At 46.2% G+C, this 18,611-nt stretch overlaps 1 protein-coding gene across 5 annotated transcripts in view; it reads left to right on the top strand.

Annotated features, from left to right (window-relative positions):
* PLD2 (phospholipase D2) overlaps positions 1-18,611 on the top strand; it is a 730,967-nt gene that overhangs the window by 608,394 nt on the left and 103,962 nt on the right. For all 5 annotated transcript variants that reach the window (XM_069644098.1, XM_069644072.1, XM_069644080.1 and 2 more), the window contains one exon: positions 11,992-12,110. In XM_069644098.1, coding sequence (XP_069500199.1) covers positions 11,992-12,110 — 119 coding nt within the window. The remainder of the gene's footprint in view (positions 1-11,991; positions 12,111-18,611) is intronic.

The raw sequence follows: 18,611 nt of genomic DNA, 5'->3' as shown, positions 1-18,611 counted from the left end.
GTGCACCACGTTAGCAATACAGGCAGAAGTTGGTGGAAAGAAGGGACGCCGGGACATTGACCAAGCAGATTCCAGCTGCCAGTCCTGAGAGAGTCCTGTTCCCTCTAAATCTGAAGTACAGAGGTTACGCAGCGGAAGGCATGAAGGAAGACTACAATCCCCATGTGAACCTAATTGCTCAGCAAGAAGCATGCAGGAGACCATGGCTGAGAGTTGGCGTACAGCCGAGGGTCTCGGGAGCAATTGGAACTCTGTGACTGCGTGGCGAGGATGCCTTCACAGAGGAACGGTGTGTCTCCAAAAGGAGCCAGAAGGAGTACAATTCCTGCAACATGCAAACGGAGCAAGACAGAAGCCAGTGAGTGTAACCGAGCATTCAGAGCCATTTTGGGAACACAAGCAGGCAACTTTAGCCAAGCAGAATCACTTGCGTTTTGAGTGAAAGCAGTAGAATACTGACTGCTGATTGTCAGACAATGGAAAGTTACAAAAGTAGCACTCGCGTGTGAATAAATGTCTTCCCTATCACTAGCGTGTGAGTAAAACCCTCTGGATTAAGTTAATTGAATCTTAAACCCTCTGAAACAGATGAAAGACTGGTTGCGTGTGCTAAAAAGTAACTCTGAGGTAAAGGCTAACCGAAGAGTCAATTGTGAAGTTGTTAAAGTCGAAGAAGTACTGAAGTTAAGTGACTGAATATTGGATTGTGAGTTTGAGGGAGCAAGCACTGCCCAAGCTAAGAGAAAAACAAAGATTTTTCCAAAGCTGAGCATGGTGCAAGCATGCCCTTGACCAAGAATGGTACATGCATTGCCCAAGCCAAGAGTTGTGCAAGCATCGTCTTCATCCAAAAGAGACTAAAGGCATACAATGAAGCTGCTTTGGTGGGCAGATAACCGAGGCAAATGCAAGGTTGTAAAAAGGTAAAGCTTGCTGATTGCAAATGTTTCCTTACATGGGGTATTTCTCACATTGCCAAAGCCATGAGCAGGAAAGTTAAAATTGCATCCTTAAGGTAACTCTTGGTTGCTGATGTGATAGAAAGACCAGAACGGCGAAGAAGCTGCCCTTTTTGACAGTGTTCAGAAGAAGAGTGCCTTGCTTACTTGGAAGTGTTGAGGGGCACTAGAGTGAACTTTGTCTTTTCTGAAAGTAGTTCAAAGTCACAAAGGTGCAAACTGCTGAAACTGTAGTAAGTATTAAATGTTGCAGAAAGACAAATGGCAAAGAGACTGTCCTTCTGAAAGGGAATGTTCAGAGGAAGGGTGCCTGGGCTACACCAAGATGGTGAGGAACAGTGAGGTGAATATTGTCTTTTCTGGAAAATGAATACAAATCACAAAGTTGCAGATTCTTGAAGCTGTGATAAATCTTTTGGTTGTTAGTAGATTTAAAACTTCAGAAGCCCAGTTGAATGTGGATACTATGGGGCAGGCGAGTAGACCTGCATTGTGAATCCTTACAGGAGTTAACCTGGTTAGAGGGTTATCAAAGTGGAAGTAGTGGTGCTGTGAACTTATCCTGACAAAGATGTAGCTTAGTGATTTATAAAGCTATAAATGGAGACTTGAGAAGTGCTACCAAGAGGCTGTGTTCCTTTTGCCTTGCTAGAAATCTGACAAGGAACTACATTTCTTTTCTGACCTTCCCAAGTTGTCGCAAAGCATCGTAACCCAGAACACCATTGATGCTATTTGATGAAGTGGAAATTATTAGCCAAGGAAGAAGACATCTTTATGTTAATTGTCAAAAGAAAGTTACTGTAAACAATGTTCAAAGTGAAGGAATCAAGAACGGAGTTAGAACTTTGTTGCAGACCCGGTTTTCCTGGTTTCGGTATGATGAACGTTGGAACTGAACCGAACTTGAAACCTGGGGAATGGGAGTTCTCCAGGTTACCAAGAAAGACTGTGAATACATTGGAAATACAATTGTTGATATTTGTTGTAAAGTGCCATATATGTGCTTGTGTGTGTTATTCTTGCGTGTGAGGGACAGATATCCAATGTTGGAGTGTTTCCTTTAGTTTTGAATAGGGGGGGAAATCCGCGGCAGGAACAGTGAAGCGTTTCATGAAACTTATGATTTATCATAATGGAATGTTTTGAGAAATCAAGTTGTCCGCCTCACATTTCTGACCCCTCACACATTCTTCTGGACCAAGAAGACCACTCCTCTTTCTTAGTTGAGTTTATAGAGTAAGGGATGGAATTAGGCTTTTGACACAGTGTGGTGGACATTTTGCTTTAGACTGTGGGATGAATCCCAAGAGATTGTCACTGCTTTTGATGGGGGAGCCTCTCCCCATGAGGCCAGGGAGGTGAGGCATATACCGAAAGGTCCCCCTGGGTGGGGGGGGAGGTGCTCAGTGGGTGGATCGCTTGCAATGGGAAACCCTCATTGAAGATAATGGCGATTCCGGAGAACGTGGTATCCTTTTGACCCTCCCACTTCTCCTTATCAGACTTCCCCTTACCTATTTTCTGAAACCCCCATGTATTTCTATTACCCACCCCAAGTGGAGACCATTGACACTAGAATGATCTCCAAGGTAGTTGGTAATAATACTGGGGCGAGGAAGATGCAAAGATTGATGAAGATTGTCCATAATGAGAACCAACAGCGACGGTTTAGTCATTCAAGAAACCCGATTGGATAGCTGTGGATCAAAACCACTGAGGGAAGAGAACCATGGCGTCTTCAGCATCTCAGCTTGGACCGAGAGTACGGCAGGTGATCCAAAGGAGGGCAGACCCGAAAGGTTGATTGCATCCAGGCGAGAGATGTACCAGCAGAAGCCTCAAAAAGGACGCACACAGAAGGGGAAAGCAGATTATCGCTAGAGGATGGAAATGCTGTTGTGCTGACAGGTTACTGTCGAGCAGCTGCTGAGACCCGCAGAAGACCTGAGAAGGTTCCGGTATGACGACAAAGCTGCAGAATATCTCAGGAGGCCTGTGTACAACCCAACAGCAACATTCAATACCATGCAGGTACGAGGGTGGCTCAGCCTAGGGTTTGGGATACCCAGAAGGGATTTGGGGTCCCATATTGGGTAAGCACAACCCAAACTGCAAATAAGGCTCTGTCCTTTGCATCTGTGTCTGAGACACACAGAAACTGAGAACAAACTGTGAATATTTGGATCATTCACTGTGGAACAGCGAGAAACGAGAATAACGACTGCTAATTGTGAAAGGAACACACAGACCTTGGCAGGAGAGTAAACCGAGACTCTGGGTATGTGAGAATGCATAAAGATTAAGAGACACTGAACATACTCTTTATCAGGAGTGTGAACCAAGTCGGTATTGGAAATTGGGTCTGGAACCCTCCACACAGCTTGGAAAAGACATCCAGGCAGTTCTTTGCAGTACCTGGAACCAGGACTTCTCACAAGGGTCTAGGACCCTTCCACAACTTGGAAAAGGCATCCAGGTTGTTCTTCTTCATTGCAATACCTGGAAGCCGGGTCTGTTCACAAGGGTCTGAGACCCCTCCACACAGCTTGGAAAAGGCATCCAGGCTGTTCTTCGTCGCAGTACCTGGGAGCCAGGACTCTCTACAGTTTGCGAGAACGTGAAAAGACCCCGGGGAAGGGAGTCAAACCCTTGAGCTTCACCTTTGGAAATTAGTTTGCAACTGAAAAGCAGGGCTGCAGGTGGGCAGCTAAGAGAAATGTATTTCCATTTTCACCTTTTGAGTTTAGCTTGTGATGGATAGATCACAATTTGGACACAGGACGGCAGACTTTGTGTTGGACATCCCAACACTTTCCTTTGCTAGTTTTCTTGAGGCAGGGAAACCCCTCCTAGAGTTAGAGCGAGCTAGGATTTCATCCCCTCGGCCCCCGTTTTTAATTTTAATAAGTCTCTGCCAATCAACATGCCACCTCTGTGTCCGAGTCTTACTCCTACACCCTCACAGCTGATATCCTGGCAATTTCCTTACTATTCGTTGAGGCAGGGAAACCCCTCTCAGAACTAGGGTCAGAGTTTTCTCTTTTATTAGCTCACCCAATAAATGTCTGTACCAAAAAGCAATGCCACCTGTGTAATGGTCTCCTACTTCTACACTCTTATACTGACCACTCGCTGCAGGTTCCTTTGACACACATCAACTTCTTTCAAAATGTTCTGATCAATGTGGTGCCGTGCGCGGGTTGATTGATCTGGCTAGTGCTCTTCTCCTTCGTCAATAAAGGAAAGCAACTTCTGGAGCTTCTAGGTCATCTACAACCTACTACATTTTCGCATGTGGGATCATTTCCCATCTGAGATTTATTTTTCTGACCCCAAAATAGTACTATCTGGCAAAGATCCATCGAAAATGTACACACATCACCCCACACAAGGGAAGGCCCTTTCTGTCCAAAAGTAACTGATTGTAATCCACTTGGAGGTGTTAAATCACTGGACAGATGAGACAATAACTGGCACCATTGATAGCAGTCTTTATTTAAACATCTGTCAACACTTTGGCATAAGGACACTCAGAACGGCCTTTCACTCTAAAGAATTGCAAAGGGGTGCACCTGACATTTCTGGTCACGTATTAAATCTTGCCTCAACCAAAAGCTACTTAAAGATTAATAACTGGCATTATTAAAAAAAAAATACTTGGAGTATCATTGGGTGCTATTTTTGCAATTGAATATGCAGACATTTTCTTGGGTCAATTTGAGATTAAACAATCTGATTTAACTACTATTTGAAAAGGTGGAACATTTTGGGCAAGATACATGGATTATCGTTTGGACGCCTGAATACTACATTGTCTTTTGCTCATCGTCAAGTCTTCTGCAATGCATTAAACTAATTTCTGTAGTTGGACCTAAAGTTGACATCATATTTAATATTTTTACCAATGAAGTTTCATTTTCATTATATCTCAAAACAATTGATAGAAATTCCCTTTTATATGCCTCATTAATGCATCCTCCATCGATCTCGGCTCTACAATATTCTCAATATCTCAGATCAAAATGAATACCCATTTTGCCCACTTAATTCAATATTACTATACAAAATGGTGTGTTTCTAAAAGAGGGTACGTGTGGCTCAAGAAATAGCAGACTTTGTTACCAGAATGCAGGCTTTGATCCATGCAGAATCACGAGAATGTGACTTGATAAAATCTTTGCTAATTTTTGGGGCAAGTATGTGCCCAATTACGATTTACAAATTATGGCATTTATTTGAAACCAACAAATAAGGTGTAGTATTGGCTAAATCAAATCTTGGCTTCCAACATATGAGGCTGTTCATTCTTTCTAATAATCTCAGACGAACAGACAATTGTTCCACTTGTGTCCAAGAAAGTATGTTTTCCATGTTTGCAATGATTTTGCAACATGATTAAAGAGGAAATTCTGAAGAATCCCAATACCGGACAAACCATCCATCAAAGTGAGAGAATTTGCAACATGTCAGAGTAGCGATGGGGTTTAGGCTTGAAAATGCCAGTGATGCAAATTGTAAGTGGGTAAAACAGACAATTAAGACTGCATTGTCAAACACAATAGTCACATTCAGAATTTTATCACGAAATCGAGCACAGAAACGCACCATAATCACAATTACAAGCTCGTCTTTAAAATTGGCAAAATATATTCTCATCAACGAGATTAATTACCTAAGCACTGTATTGAATGTATCTGCTCAAATCTGAGTTTCCTATTAGTATAAATGAACAGACAAACGCAATCTTTTTTGTTCAATACTCTTATTTCAAAAGTCATTTTTGGGGATCAATTGTTCAATTTGTATAGAAGATCAAGTGTAGTCTGTTTTCTGTGACTGTGATTCATGCAGGCTGTGTTCATTACTTGTAGTCTTTCATCTATGTTTAGATACAATGCAAAAAATTACATATTTTAAAGGCAGCAAAACGATGCATACTATCCATCGACAAATGAATGTTGCTGTCTTGTTATTGTGAAAAACCTGAAGGTGTCTCACCCACTAGTTCCAGAGGATTTGTCATCCAGGGGACCAGAACACAGCCATCGCTTTTTTGTCATCCAGTTCTTGGGGATGGACCAGTGTGGGAGGATCACCTGGATGAGGGGTCCTTCGGGGAGTGGAAGTGGGATAGCGGAAGGTGCGATGTGGTATCCCCTTCCCAATAACCTTTTCCCCATCCTACCAGGTAGGATACCTAGGAACTAACCTCCCGCCCCCTTTCCCTACACAAACACTTTCTCATGGACAGATCACCGTGAGCAAAAACGGACTAATATCAGAGCCGTATCCCTGACATGTCCCAATACAATGGTCCGACAAAGTCAGGCAATTACTGATCATTACACACACCTGACTACCATCACACTTCCCAACACGGATAAAAGGCGGAGCACGAAAGCACACTCTGAGCGAGGCAAAGCACATGAGGAAACGGCGGTTCCAGGATGGCAGTTTAATGCGAGGAGAAAGACGGCGAGACCAGAGAGGGTTGCAAGGAGGGAAGTGCCCTTGACCTTTTCACACTGTTACTTTCGCGAACCTTGGAAAGTAAGAACCCTGAGACTGGGAACTAAAGCTGAACAAACCTTCTAAAGAGAATTGCGTGTGAAACTTATTTGACGAACAACGTGAATATAATTTGAAAACCAGAGGAGTGATTCAACTTTGGGAGGATAAGTAAGATACCATAGACCGAGTGGTCCAGTGCCACGTGGGTGCTCACTAGAAGGTCTCTGTCAGGTATCCAATTAATTGCCAACTATTGAAAGGGGAAATTTGAGATCAAAGTGGTCCTGTAATGGATCAAGCTGAATCCCGTGAACATTCGAAAGTCTTCGCTAGTTGAATGCATGCTGCAATTGTTCTGAGGGAGACTAATTGTGACGAACAAAGGATCTGAGCCTGGCTGAGCGCGATCCAGGGTGAGACACACGAATTGAACACTCGAAAGAGGAGAGGAACTTTGTGTTTATTTTTTTCTTGTACGTCAGGCCCTCTCAGTCAAGAGACTTTGGAAAAGCAAAGAGACTTGCATCACAGAAGTCCCTGATGCTGGTAATGGAACTGTGTCCTCATGCTGAAGAAGCCAGAGAGTGTGCTTTGCTTGAGTGAACTGCCTTGTCCAGTGCTGAAATCATGGGGAAGGGAGGCCAACGGCATGAACATCCTGACACATAATTTTGTGAACACTTCTTTCTTTTTCATGAACACTGCCGCTCACTATGCATGTTTAGTGGTAAGGTTTGGCAATAGGTTTATTAGTACAGGGCCTTTTATTTTGACGAGACTCCACTAGGACTGCATTTTTATTATTTGATGGTCGTAGCTTGAGATTTACGATTAGATGGGCGTGTATTATTAAAGTTCAATAGACAACCTTGAACTGTGGTCACTTGGGTCTCTTACTGTTGATACCACGCCTTCCTTACATGATCCACAATGATTAGACACTGGTCTATGCTGAAAGTATCCTCCATAAGGCAATCTGGCTGGTTTAAAAGATGTTATAATTCACAATGATTGTTTACGTCTTTTTATTTTTTCAGCAATCAATAAAGGGTCTCTTGGACCCAAAATCGGTTGTGCAAAAATGAATTAAACAAGAAACATTTGATATTTATTGAAATTTAGAATAAAAATAAATCCTTAGAAAACTCGGCTTTTTGTATGAGGCAAGCTTGTGAACTCAGATTGTCGTGTTCCAGTTGTTTTCTTCAATGTTCCCCAAAGAGCTCCTCTCCCATGTTCTAGAACTGGGTTCATTTACTCCTAGAACTTCAGTCCGAAAATATTAGTGGAAAATGATTGATGGTAGGTCAGACAGTCACAGGCTGACACCAGAATAAGGTTAACGCGTTGTATGAATCAAAAGTAAAACACAAGATGGTTGCATGAAAGTTAGATCAGAAGAGCAGTAACAATGTTCTTGGGGAAACGTAGTCCTTGAACTTGAGATGACACCTGATTGGAAACTAGAAGGTGCACTACAGAAGGTTCGAGACGGGGAGGTATCCTGCGTAGTGATTGCTGGAGCTAAATCTTCCTCCCCATTTTCAAGTGTCCCAAAAGCCCTCTCCTTCTATCCATTACTTGTTCCCCCTCTTCCAGGGCAATGAGGATCTCCCCCCCCCCCTTTTACACTTCCCCTCTCTTGGTTATCTAAGTCACTCTTGCTCAGTTTTCACTGTAGCATGCACTTTTTTTGGCCTTTCCTCCCACTCACTTGGCCTCACCTCTCCTTCTGGGGCTCCTGGCCCCCCTTTCTCGCTGCAGCCCACTGTTGTTCCAGCTCATGACTCTCCGTTATCACTGCAGCCCACTCCTCATCCGGGCCCGTGGGCTCGCCTCTTCCTCACTGGAGCACACCCCTTTTCTGGGCTCAACAGACTCCCCTGCTGTGGTGGTCACTTGCTTTCTAAGCAAAACCCCCCGGGTCCCAACACAAAAAACAGTCTGTGTTTCTTAGAAGCCTCTGTTTTAAAGCCCTCACTGTACTACCATTGGCTGAGGCAAACCTTTGAATTGATTATTTAATTAGCTTCCTGTTCCAAATCATGGTAAGAATGTATTTAAAAGGCTTGATGGCATTTTGGATTTCTTTTAGTTGGTCTCCAGTGCAGGAGCTGATGTCTGCTTGCTGCTCTGCTCTTGCTTTGCTTATTGGCTGTTCCCCTACACAGAATGCTGTTTTGTTGGTTTCTGGTGTTTGATAAGCCATTTTAAGGGAAAGGAAAACCTATTCCACTTGAGAAAAATAGTTTTTCCTCTTAGGAAGAGTGAAGGACGCATTTTGCTCCTTAAATGCTGCAGATGCAGAGGGCCGGAAGTATTTTCTTCTTTACAAGCACTTCTGCTGGAAAGGAGCTAACATGTGTTGTGTCTTGCACATAAAGCATCCACGCCTGTTCTCTGCGGTCTCTCTAAATGTGCTGGTATTCCCCATGGCATAGGTCCCTCTGAATCCCTGGTTTATCTTGGAAGATACAGTTTTTTCTCCCCCTTTTTTCCCCCCCTTTCTTTGGGCCTTGGTAGATCCTAGCTAGTTCCTTTCTCAGGGGGTTAGGGAATAGTTCTGGGCTGGTCCACCTGATATCCTGGGTATGATTTAGAGGGATTCTCTGGTAAGGTTTTTGAGTCCTGTGGGCTAATTCTGAAAGGGCATCACCTTCTTGTGCAGTAATTCTTCGCCTTGCACCAGATAATATTCAGGACGATTAGCTGGTCCGGCCGGGGTGCGTATCGGGTCCAATCAGGCAGATGGGAGAGAATGCACGGTCGACCCTCTGACTTCGTCACAGCGGAAAATAAGGAAACGGACCGGCAGAACATTTCCTTCTGTCACTGTGTAAGGATGCAACTGCTCTGAACACTTCATGTGAACACCTGTGTACTACCCACTCCCACCCCACCTCCATTACATTATATTCCTGGGGTTACTAGCTTGATTTTTTACGGAATGAAATAGAACATGCTGCCACTTATCTTGAGCACTCGGGTGGATAGGACCTATTGCCACCCACAACATGTACATAGCAAAGGCAAATACATATATTGCATCTATGAACTCGACCCATATTGAAAACCTGGGTGAAAATAACATGGAGTTCTTCGAACGTCATGATTCTCCTACAATAACTAAACAGTGTTGCCCTTTTTTTTAATAAAGGCTAGGGGGTGGGGGCTGTGATTAAAAACATAGGTGGCATGACTAAATGTCATGCAGTGGAGAGTAGAAGTCGGACAGATCGAAGACTCAAGGATAACTGGGCAACTTGTGAACAGAATGCCAACATATAATATACAGAATAATGTACTCCAATCTGAGTACAATACAGCGAAGGTTCTCTTGGGCACGAATGAACTATTGTACAGACTTAATCCCTGCACTCCTCTTTGGTCACATTGTTTTATACTAGCTGGTGTATTCGGCGTTACCCGTGTCCTGATAGAGTGGTGTCTCATGTGCCCTGGAGGATGTTGCTCTTGTCCTCTGGTTGGCAAGTCTTGCTTCAGTTTGCTCTGGTGTCTCATGTGCCCTGGAGGATGTTGCTCTTGCCCTCATGCCGGCAAGTCTTGCTTCAGTTTGCTCTGGTGTCTCATGTGCCCTGGAGGATGTTGCTCTTGTCCTCGGGTTGGCAAGTCTTGCTTCAGTTTGCTCTGGCATCTCAGTTGCCCTGGAGGATGTTGCTCTTGTCCTCGGGTTGGCAAGTCTTGCTTCAGTTTGCTCTGGTGTCTCATGTGCCCTGGAGGATGTTGCTCTTGTCCTCGGGTTGGCAAGTCTTGCTTCAGTTTGCTCTGGCATCTCAGTTGCCCTGGAGGATGTTGCTCTTGTCCTCGGGTTGGCAAGTCTTGCTTCAGTTTGCTCTGGCATCTCAGTTGCCCTGGAGGATGTTGCTCTTGTCCTCGGGTTGGCAAGTCTTGCTTCAGTTTGCTCTGGTGTCTCATGTGCCCTGGAGGATGTTGCTCTTGCCCTCTTGTCGGCAAGTCTTGCTTCAGTTTGCTCTGGTGTCTCATGTGCCCTGGAGGATGTTGCTCTTGTCCTCTGGTTGGCAAGTCTTGCTTCAGTTTGCTCTGGTGTCTCATGTGCCCTGGAGGATGTTGCTCTTGTCCTCTGGTTGGCAAGTCTTGCTTCAGTTTGCTCTGGTGTCTCATGTGCCCTGGAGGATGTTGCTCTTGTCCTCTGGTTGGCAAGTCTTGCTTCAGTTTGCTCTGGTGTCTCATGTGTGTCTCGTGTGCCCTGGAGGATGTTGCTCTTGTCCTCGGGTTGGCAAGTCTTGCTTCAGTTTGCTCTGGCATCTCAGTTGCCCTGGAGGATGTTGCTCTTGTCCTCGGGTTGGCAAGTCTTGCTTCAGTTTGCTCTGCTGTCTCATGTGCCCTGGAGGATGTTGCTCTTGTCCTCTGGTTGGCAAGTCTTGCTTCAGTTTGCTCTGGTGTCTCATGTGCCCTGGAGGATGTTGCTCTTGTCCTCGGGTTGGCAAGTCTTGCTTCAGTTTGCTCTGGCATCTCAGTTGCCCTGGAGGATGTTGCTCTTGTCCTCGGGTTGGCAAGTCTTGCTTCAGTTTGCTCTGCTGTCTCATGTGCCCTGGAGGATGTTGCTCTTGTCCTCTGGTTGGCAAGTCTTGCTTCAGTTTGCTCTGGTGTCTCATGTGCCCTGGAGGATGTTGCTCTTGTCCTCTGGTTGGCAAGTCTTGCTTCAGTTTGCTCTGGTGTCTCATGTGCCCTGGAGAACGTTGCTCTTGTCCTCTGGTCGGCAAGTCGTGCTGCTATTTTTTGTGCTTCAGAAGCTCTTGATATTGATTTTCGCTTTGCATCAGATGGAGCTTTACCAAGTGATATTTGTTTTTTTGTGCGGCATGTTCCAGTCACTCAATGGCTTCAGCACATTTGACAAAATGTCCAAGAAAGATTGATTGATTGTGCTCTCTTCTCGTGAATGAACATGTAACCTTGCCATCTCCCATATTTGGAGTGTATTAAAAAAATGTAAATTGTAAATGTAAATTCATTTGTTTTTAATTCCCTTTTTGAAAATGCTTTAATAAACACTTTTGAACTGTATAGAGAAGTAATACATTTCAAAGAAATAACCAACACATCGAACATTTTACTTCAGACACTTTTCCAAATGTTGCCTCCTAGTACCTACTGTAGTGAATCGGGGTGAGCATCACTAAATCAGGGTGCCTACGGAGTGCATTCTTTGCATCCAAACATAGACTACAATCTTGACCCAGACAAATGAGGAATTCATGCAAAATTTGGTAGCAGTGGGTTCAACGGTGTGGATTTGTATAGCCGGACAAACCTAGACGCACACACATATTCAGCTTTATATATAAAGGTCACTAGGATTTTGTTTTAAACCGCTTACAAATTTGGCTTTTGAAAGACTGATAGTTCTTCTCATCTGGTGCTTTCCCTACTTACCCATAATTGGACCTGTCCACACTATGCATTGCTTTTGAGTTCCCGTTCATGCTGGTGCCACACTGCACACCACTTTATTAATGGTGTATGTTTTTTGCAGATTTCATTGACCGAGTCAGGAATCCCAGGATGCCCTGGAGAGACATTGGCGTGGTAATCCACGGAAAGGCAGCCCGGGACGCAGCACGACACTTCATACAGCGCTGGAACTACACCAAGGTCCGCCATGGGATGGTCCATGAAAGGGTCCGGGACGATCATGAAGGGGTTGAAAGGGATGGTGGATGTGGACGTGGGACCGTCTAAGGTACCACGGACATGGTGTTGGTGAGATTGTATGTTTGGATTTGCAACACTTCATTCAGTGCTGGAGCTTCTCCAGGATCAGGTATGAGGGGGTTTGGGGATATTCTTTGAAACCTCAATAGAGGGGAATTGGGTAGTAGGGCGCAGTGCAAATATGAAGTGGCCAAATGGTGGGACGGGAGGCTCTGTGTACCCTGGAGGCTGGAGAAGCGGCCACATGTAGGACACTTCTCAGGGGCACAACGGAGGACGACGGGAAGCCTTTGGGTAGGGCAATGCCCCCACCCAGGTGGGTTAGGACCAGTGCTTGATTGGGGAATCTAAAGCTGTCATGGGAGAGGAAGAGCTTAACTTTCCACAGGAGGGAGAGCTGATACCAAGTTATCTGAATTTTCTTAGCTGTGGGTGTCTTAAAAGAGAGGTGTTCGTTGATGTGGCGCCTGAGGGATTTGGCACAGGAGGTAAGCTCAGGTGTGAAGCCCTCCGTGTTCATGGTTGATGGCCAGGTCTGTATGTCTGGGTGTTCTGTGGTGTTGGTGAGGAGTAGGAATTCGGTCTTGGAGGGCTTGAGCTTCAAGTATGCACTGGACATCCAAGACTGGATCAGCGAGAGGCAGGTTTTGAGCATGTGTATGTCCTTGATAGTCTATCTTGAGGTATAGCTGTGTGTCGTCGGCATATTGGTGGGTGCAAGGGTTTTGTGTGGATAGGAGGACTCCCAGCAGCTCCATGTATCGAATGGAGATCATTGGCACTTCACAGGTGATGGGTAGCATTGGCGATCCAAAGGAGTACGTTTGAACAAACTGCTGCCTTTTTGTGAGGTAGGACTTGAACTAGTGTTGCAAGCAGCCCGAGAGGTCAAGCAGAGCCAGGATGTAGGGGTGGCTGTTGTCAAGGATGTTGAGGGTGTTGTTGACCACCTGTATGGTTGCCGTCTCTGTGCTGCATATGGGTCTGAACCCAGATTGGTATGTTTGGAGGAGATTGTGTCGGTGTGTTTCTGCTGTTGAACGGCTACCACCTTCTCAAAGATCTTACCTAGGAAGTGAAGATGGGTGATGGGGCAATAGTTACTTAGGTTGCCGGGATCCAGAGTTGTATTCTTTAGTAGAGGGAGAATTTGTCCTGTCTTTAGGGTTGATGGGCAGGTGCCTTGAGTTAGGGAGCTGTTCACTATCTCCAGGTAGGGTAGGCGAGCTTCTGCGGGAAGGGTCTTGAGGATGGATGGATGCTGGGAGGATGTCATCTGTATATGATGTGGCTTTGAGGGCAGCCAGGGTTTCTACCAGGTCCCCTGTAGAGAGTGTCTTGAATGTTGTCCAGGGTGAGGAGATTTCACGAGGTGGGACATGAGGTGTCTGTGGATGCAGAGCTGGGGTCTGCATGCTGGTGAATCTTGCTGATTTTTGTCCATGAAGGAGGTGTTGATGGCGGTGGATGTTTAGATCGTGTGTGGTATGGCAGGGTCAGGTTGCAGGTTGATGCAATGCTTGGCTGCCTCGAAGAGGCCTTTGCTTGTCTTGTCGGCTTCTGCTATGGTGTTCTGATAGTAGGAGGACTTGACTGTGTTGATTAGTTGTCGGCGGGTTGCTCGGAGTTCCTTGAGGAGTGCCAGGTCGGATGCGGTTCTGGAGCTGCACCAGGGGTTCTCTTGTATCTGGAGGCCGCCTTATGTCCACATGTAGGTCTGCCAGATTGTTGATGCAGGACCGTGCCGCTGGGTTGTTAGACTGTACCGTAGAGGACAATGGAAGAGAACGAGGATGCAGACCAAAAAGGGCAAGGAGCAGGTTGACCTGTGTAGGGAATTGTTGTACGCAAATTCTGCCATGACCAAGACAGAAAGACATGAATCCTGATGTTGTAACGTTAGACATCGTAAATATTGCTCTAGGGTGGCATTTAAGCACTCCGTTTGGCCTTCAATTTGAGGAAGGTAAGCGCTCTAATATCTTTCATCTATGCCAAAAGATGCAGTGAGAGACCTCCAAAAGTGAGACGTAAACTGTGACCCACTATCAGTAATGATAATAGAAGGAAGCCCAAAGAACTGGAACACGTTCTTTAAGAACAAATCTGCCAAAACAGGAGCAGAGGAGAGCCCTTGACAAGCGACAAACAGGGTCATCTTTGTGAGGTAATCAATGACCACCCAAATGGTATCATACCCTCTTACAGGAGGCAATTCTACAAATAAATCGATAGAGATCATTGTCCAAGGACGGTCCGGAATGGGAAGCGGTTGTAGCAGACCAACCGGTTTAGAAGGAACGCTCTTACATTGAGCACAGATGGCACAAGAGGCTACATACTCAGCAAGGTCTTTCTTCTTTGTAGGCCACCAACACCAGAGTTGTAGAAGATCCATGTTTTTTCTTATACCGGGCAATGCTTGGAGTTCTTGCGTGTACCATGTTGTTGACGGTTTCGGTTTGCAGGTGTGTTGTTTCAGAGGCGTGTGTCGTCGATGGAGGCTGAGAGGGTGGTGTTGAGTGCTTCCAGTAATGAGTCACAGTTCGGTGGGGGGTGTACGGTTCATGTGAGGTGAAGGTTGCGAGGTCTTCCGTGAGGGCTTCCACCGGGAAGTTCTTGAAGGACCTGAAGCTTTGTCTGATGGGTTTTTGCTCATAGTGTTTGACTGGGGTGGTGCTGGATGTCTGATGGGTTTTTGCTCGGAGTGTTTGACTAGGGTGGTGCTGGATGTTGAAAGGCACAGCCAGGTGGTCAGAACAGTCAAACGGGAGCGGAGAGCTGTAGTGCAGGGAAGGCAGTGCAGTGATTAGGTCAAGGGTGTCACCTTTCTGTTGCGTTGAGTCTTTCATGTGCTTTGCGAGGCTGAGTGTGTCGAGAAGGCCAAGGACAGCTTCCTTTAATGGTTTGGTGGCCTTGTTACCCGGGAGGTTGAAGTCACTAGGAAGATGTTGTTGGCATGTGTGAGGGGTATGGTGGTGACCAAGTCGGTGAAGTCTCTGATGAAGGCAGTGTTGGGTCTGGGTGGTCTGTAGATGAGCTGGAAAGTTAAAGTGAGAGTGGGAAGTGGCAGACGAGGGCTTCGAAGGAGCCAGTTTTGTCGATGTCAAGTCTGGTTCAGGGCCATGAGGTCTTGTGAATGACGGCAAGGCCTGTGCTGTCTTGTTTGTCCAGTCTCTGTGTTGGATGCTATAGCCATCTGAGACCAGGACGTCTAGGATGGTGGGTGGAGGTGGGTGTTAGCCAGGTCTTGGTATATATGCATTTTACTAAACTCAGATTTCTCCATTAACAATGTGTAAGCATTAAATACAATAAAACAAACGGCATCATAAATCAACATGAACATCAGGGCTTTAAGTGGGCCGCGGCTAGCCCAGGCTGAGCCCCAGCAGGCTCCGTAAATTGTGTTTGAGACAGGGCTATGCCGGGGCCCATGAAGTCCCCTGCTAACCCCAGCCTACCAGGCTGGCAGCAGGCAAGGCTTGTTTTGTAAAGTCTGAAGCTCTCTCATGTAAGCAAGAACTTCAGGCTTTACAACAAAAAGCCTAGCTTTGCATTGCTTCTCCGACCCCTTGCCAGGCACCCCTTTCATTTGAGATGCAGGGATCATCACCGCCGGTGAGAGGGTGTTGATCCCTGCATCGCCAGTGAAAGGGGGGCCTGGCCGTGGGTCAGCGCCGCAATTAAAAGACAAAGAAACACCTACCTGACCTGAATGTTGCCTGTTAGGCCACTGCCCCTGCCCTTTTGCAAAATCGAGCCGGGCTCTAATGGGGTCATGGCCTAACAGGCAGCATTCAGGTCTCCTAATTGCAACACCGACTCCAGGCCACGCCACCTAAGAGCTCTGGCTCGAGTGTACAGGCCACTTAAAGCACTGAATAACACCCATCACCTAAACAAATTTTAAAACATCCCTTAGCAACACCCAAACTCAACACATTTCCCCCCTCCCTTCCAACCCCAATTAAAAATACAAAATGTTCCCACCATAGTATGAAAGCCAGTCTCGCATAGTTATGTTGGGGAACTTTGGAAGGTAGTAAACCAAGATCTGTGCACAGTATAACAAATATGTTTTTACCGCCCTTCTAAAGTCCAGATTATTAAACAATTTCTTAATCGCAATTGGCAGCTTGTTCCAAAGCTGGGCTGCCGCTATCGAAAAGGCTGTACCACCTATGCGGGCACGCCGAAAAGACGGCACACAAAGCAGATCAGCTGAAGCAGAACGTAACAGTGCTTGGGGACATAGCGGGTAAACTTCGAACAAAGATATTCTGCTCCCTGGTCATGCAGCGCCCGGTGGACGATACAGAGCACCTTGAATCCAATGCACTGGGCCACCGGAAGCTAGTGCAAAGGCTGCAGGACCAGAGAAATGTGGGTGCCATTAGGGGACCCTGTTGCCACACGCGCGGCAAGATTTGTAGGTGTTGTAGTAGCTGGACTACTCCTTTCGGCTGTGCCAGGTAAAGGGAATTGCAGTAGTTCATCCGACTCAACACCATAGCTGCGACAACTGGTGGACGAAGAGTAACCGGCAGCAGAGAAAGCACTTTGTTTAGACCTTTAAGCTGGAAATGGCCAGTTTGACAAACTGTTGCTACTTGAGCATCCATGGACAAGGACAATGACAGGATTACACCTCAGTTTTTCACCTTCACCACAGGAACAGGAAGAAGGTCCAGAGAAGCGGGCCAGAAGGAAGACACCCAGGGTGAAGGATCAGGAGGGGACCCTACCACCAATACCTCTGTCTTGTCACCATTCAACTTTAGCCAATTGTCGTTCATCCACTCCCCCACGGCCGCCAGGCACTGTTGAAGACACAACGACACCCTCTCCCGATCGAGATCTAGACGGATCAGGATCTGGGTGTCGCCGGCATAAAAGTAGCACATATATAGCTGCACATATTAAAAATAAAATGTATGTCCATACAATTCCAAATAAAATACAAGGCACCCCTCACAAACCTGGATACCATTTTTCAAGAAAAAGAGCCTTCGCAAATCTAGATACCAATTACAAATTAGCAGGAAATGGCAGGGATCCTCTGTTGCTGCCAACCCACACACGCAGCATTTTACGGGGTCAACGTTCACTATTTGGTACGACACTTCAGGGGCAACATATTTAATTGTGTCCGCAAAATAAGACGTCTACAGTTGAGGAAATGGGAATTATACTTACACTCACACCCGATTCCAGGCTGTATCTCAAGGACGAAAAGAGGTTCAAGGATCCCAAAGCGGACACTGGCGAGCATCAACCTCTGTGGTGTGGATGGTGAGGGGGTGCTGGTGGGCTTGAGGCAGATGTGGCAGAGTTTACTCCATTGCAGAGTCGATGCCTTCGAGGAGTGGTGATGGTGTGGAGGTAGAGGGAAATACAGGTCAGCATGTGATTACCTGTTGTCTGAGCAGGGGGTTCGTGCCCTGGGTCCTCCCAGTCTGAAGAGGTCCAAAGAGAAGTTTCCTTCTTCTTCATCTGCCCTTCACTAAGGACACCCGGGGCGAGAGATGCACTTGATCTAAGAATTAAGAGCAGAAAGCAAGAGGCAGGGCTAAGAAGTTGGGCGGTGCTTAGGCCACATGACCTGAATCCACTTGCATCTGCTCACCAACTGCAAAGGAAAATAGGCTGGAGGGCTCCTTAAGTAGGGGAAAGGACAGTAAACCAGGAAGGCACCAACAGTTTAGTAGTGATTGACAGGAGGTTGGCGCCACGTGACCTCTTTCTCTTCTATAATCTTTCATGCCTGCTTCAAGGTAGCTACTGTACCACCAAAGCTTAGCCCTCCGCTGACCCAACAAAGCATTAACTACCAGCATACCTCACTGCTTTAAACCCTTCAACGACTCTAAGAGGATCTACCCACACCTTGACACCAGTACCCTACATTGCTCTTGACAATAGGCGTCCATAGAAGTTACTCTACTGAAACAGCCTTTACTGGGGTCTCTGCACTTTGGACCTCTGCTTACCCCTATAAACCTCACTCTATTATAATTCTTCTTGAGCGCTTGGCTAACTCAAACACGGCGAACCACCCCTTCAAACTCTCTCTGATCTCAGCAATCGGGCCAAGGTGCTCAACTGGATTTCTTCCAAACTCTGCAAAAATTACTTCGACATCCCCTGGAATATAGGCACCTCTCTCCTGACCTACCCCTCTCTGCACTAAAACTCCATCCTTGGCCCTTTACTCTTTGCCCTCTACACCTCCTCCTTTGGACACCTCATTTCTTTTGCCTACCTACTGTGGCCACCGGAAATCTCTTTAATCTTCTCGTTTTGGATCTCCTACCACATTTCTTTTCATCTGCTTCCCTCTGCTAGAGCTGGTCCCCTCGCTGCTTTTTCTCCTTTGATTTCTCTGCCACCTCTTTGTTGATGTTTTATTAATTTTGCTACACCCCACTGGATGTCTGA

Source organism: Ambystoma mexicanum, chromosome 1p, assembly GCF_040938575.1.
Source record: "Ambystoma mexicanum isolate Mex_15411 chromosome 1p, UKY_AmexF1_1, whole genome shotgun sequence".
NCBI classification, from domain to species: Eukaryota; Metazoa; Chordata; class Amphibia; order Caudata; family Ambystomatidae; genus Ambystoma; species Ambystoma mexicanum.
The sequence above is the reverse complement of the archived record's forward strand: the minus strand, read 5'-3'. Positions and strand labels throughout refer to the sequence as shown.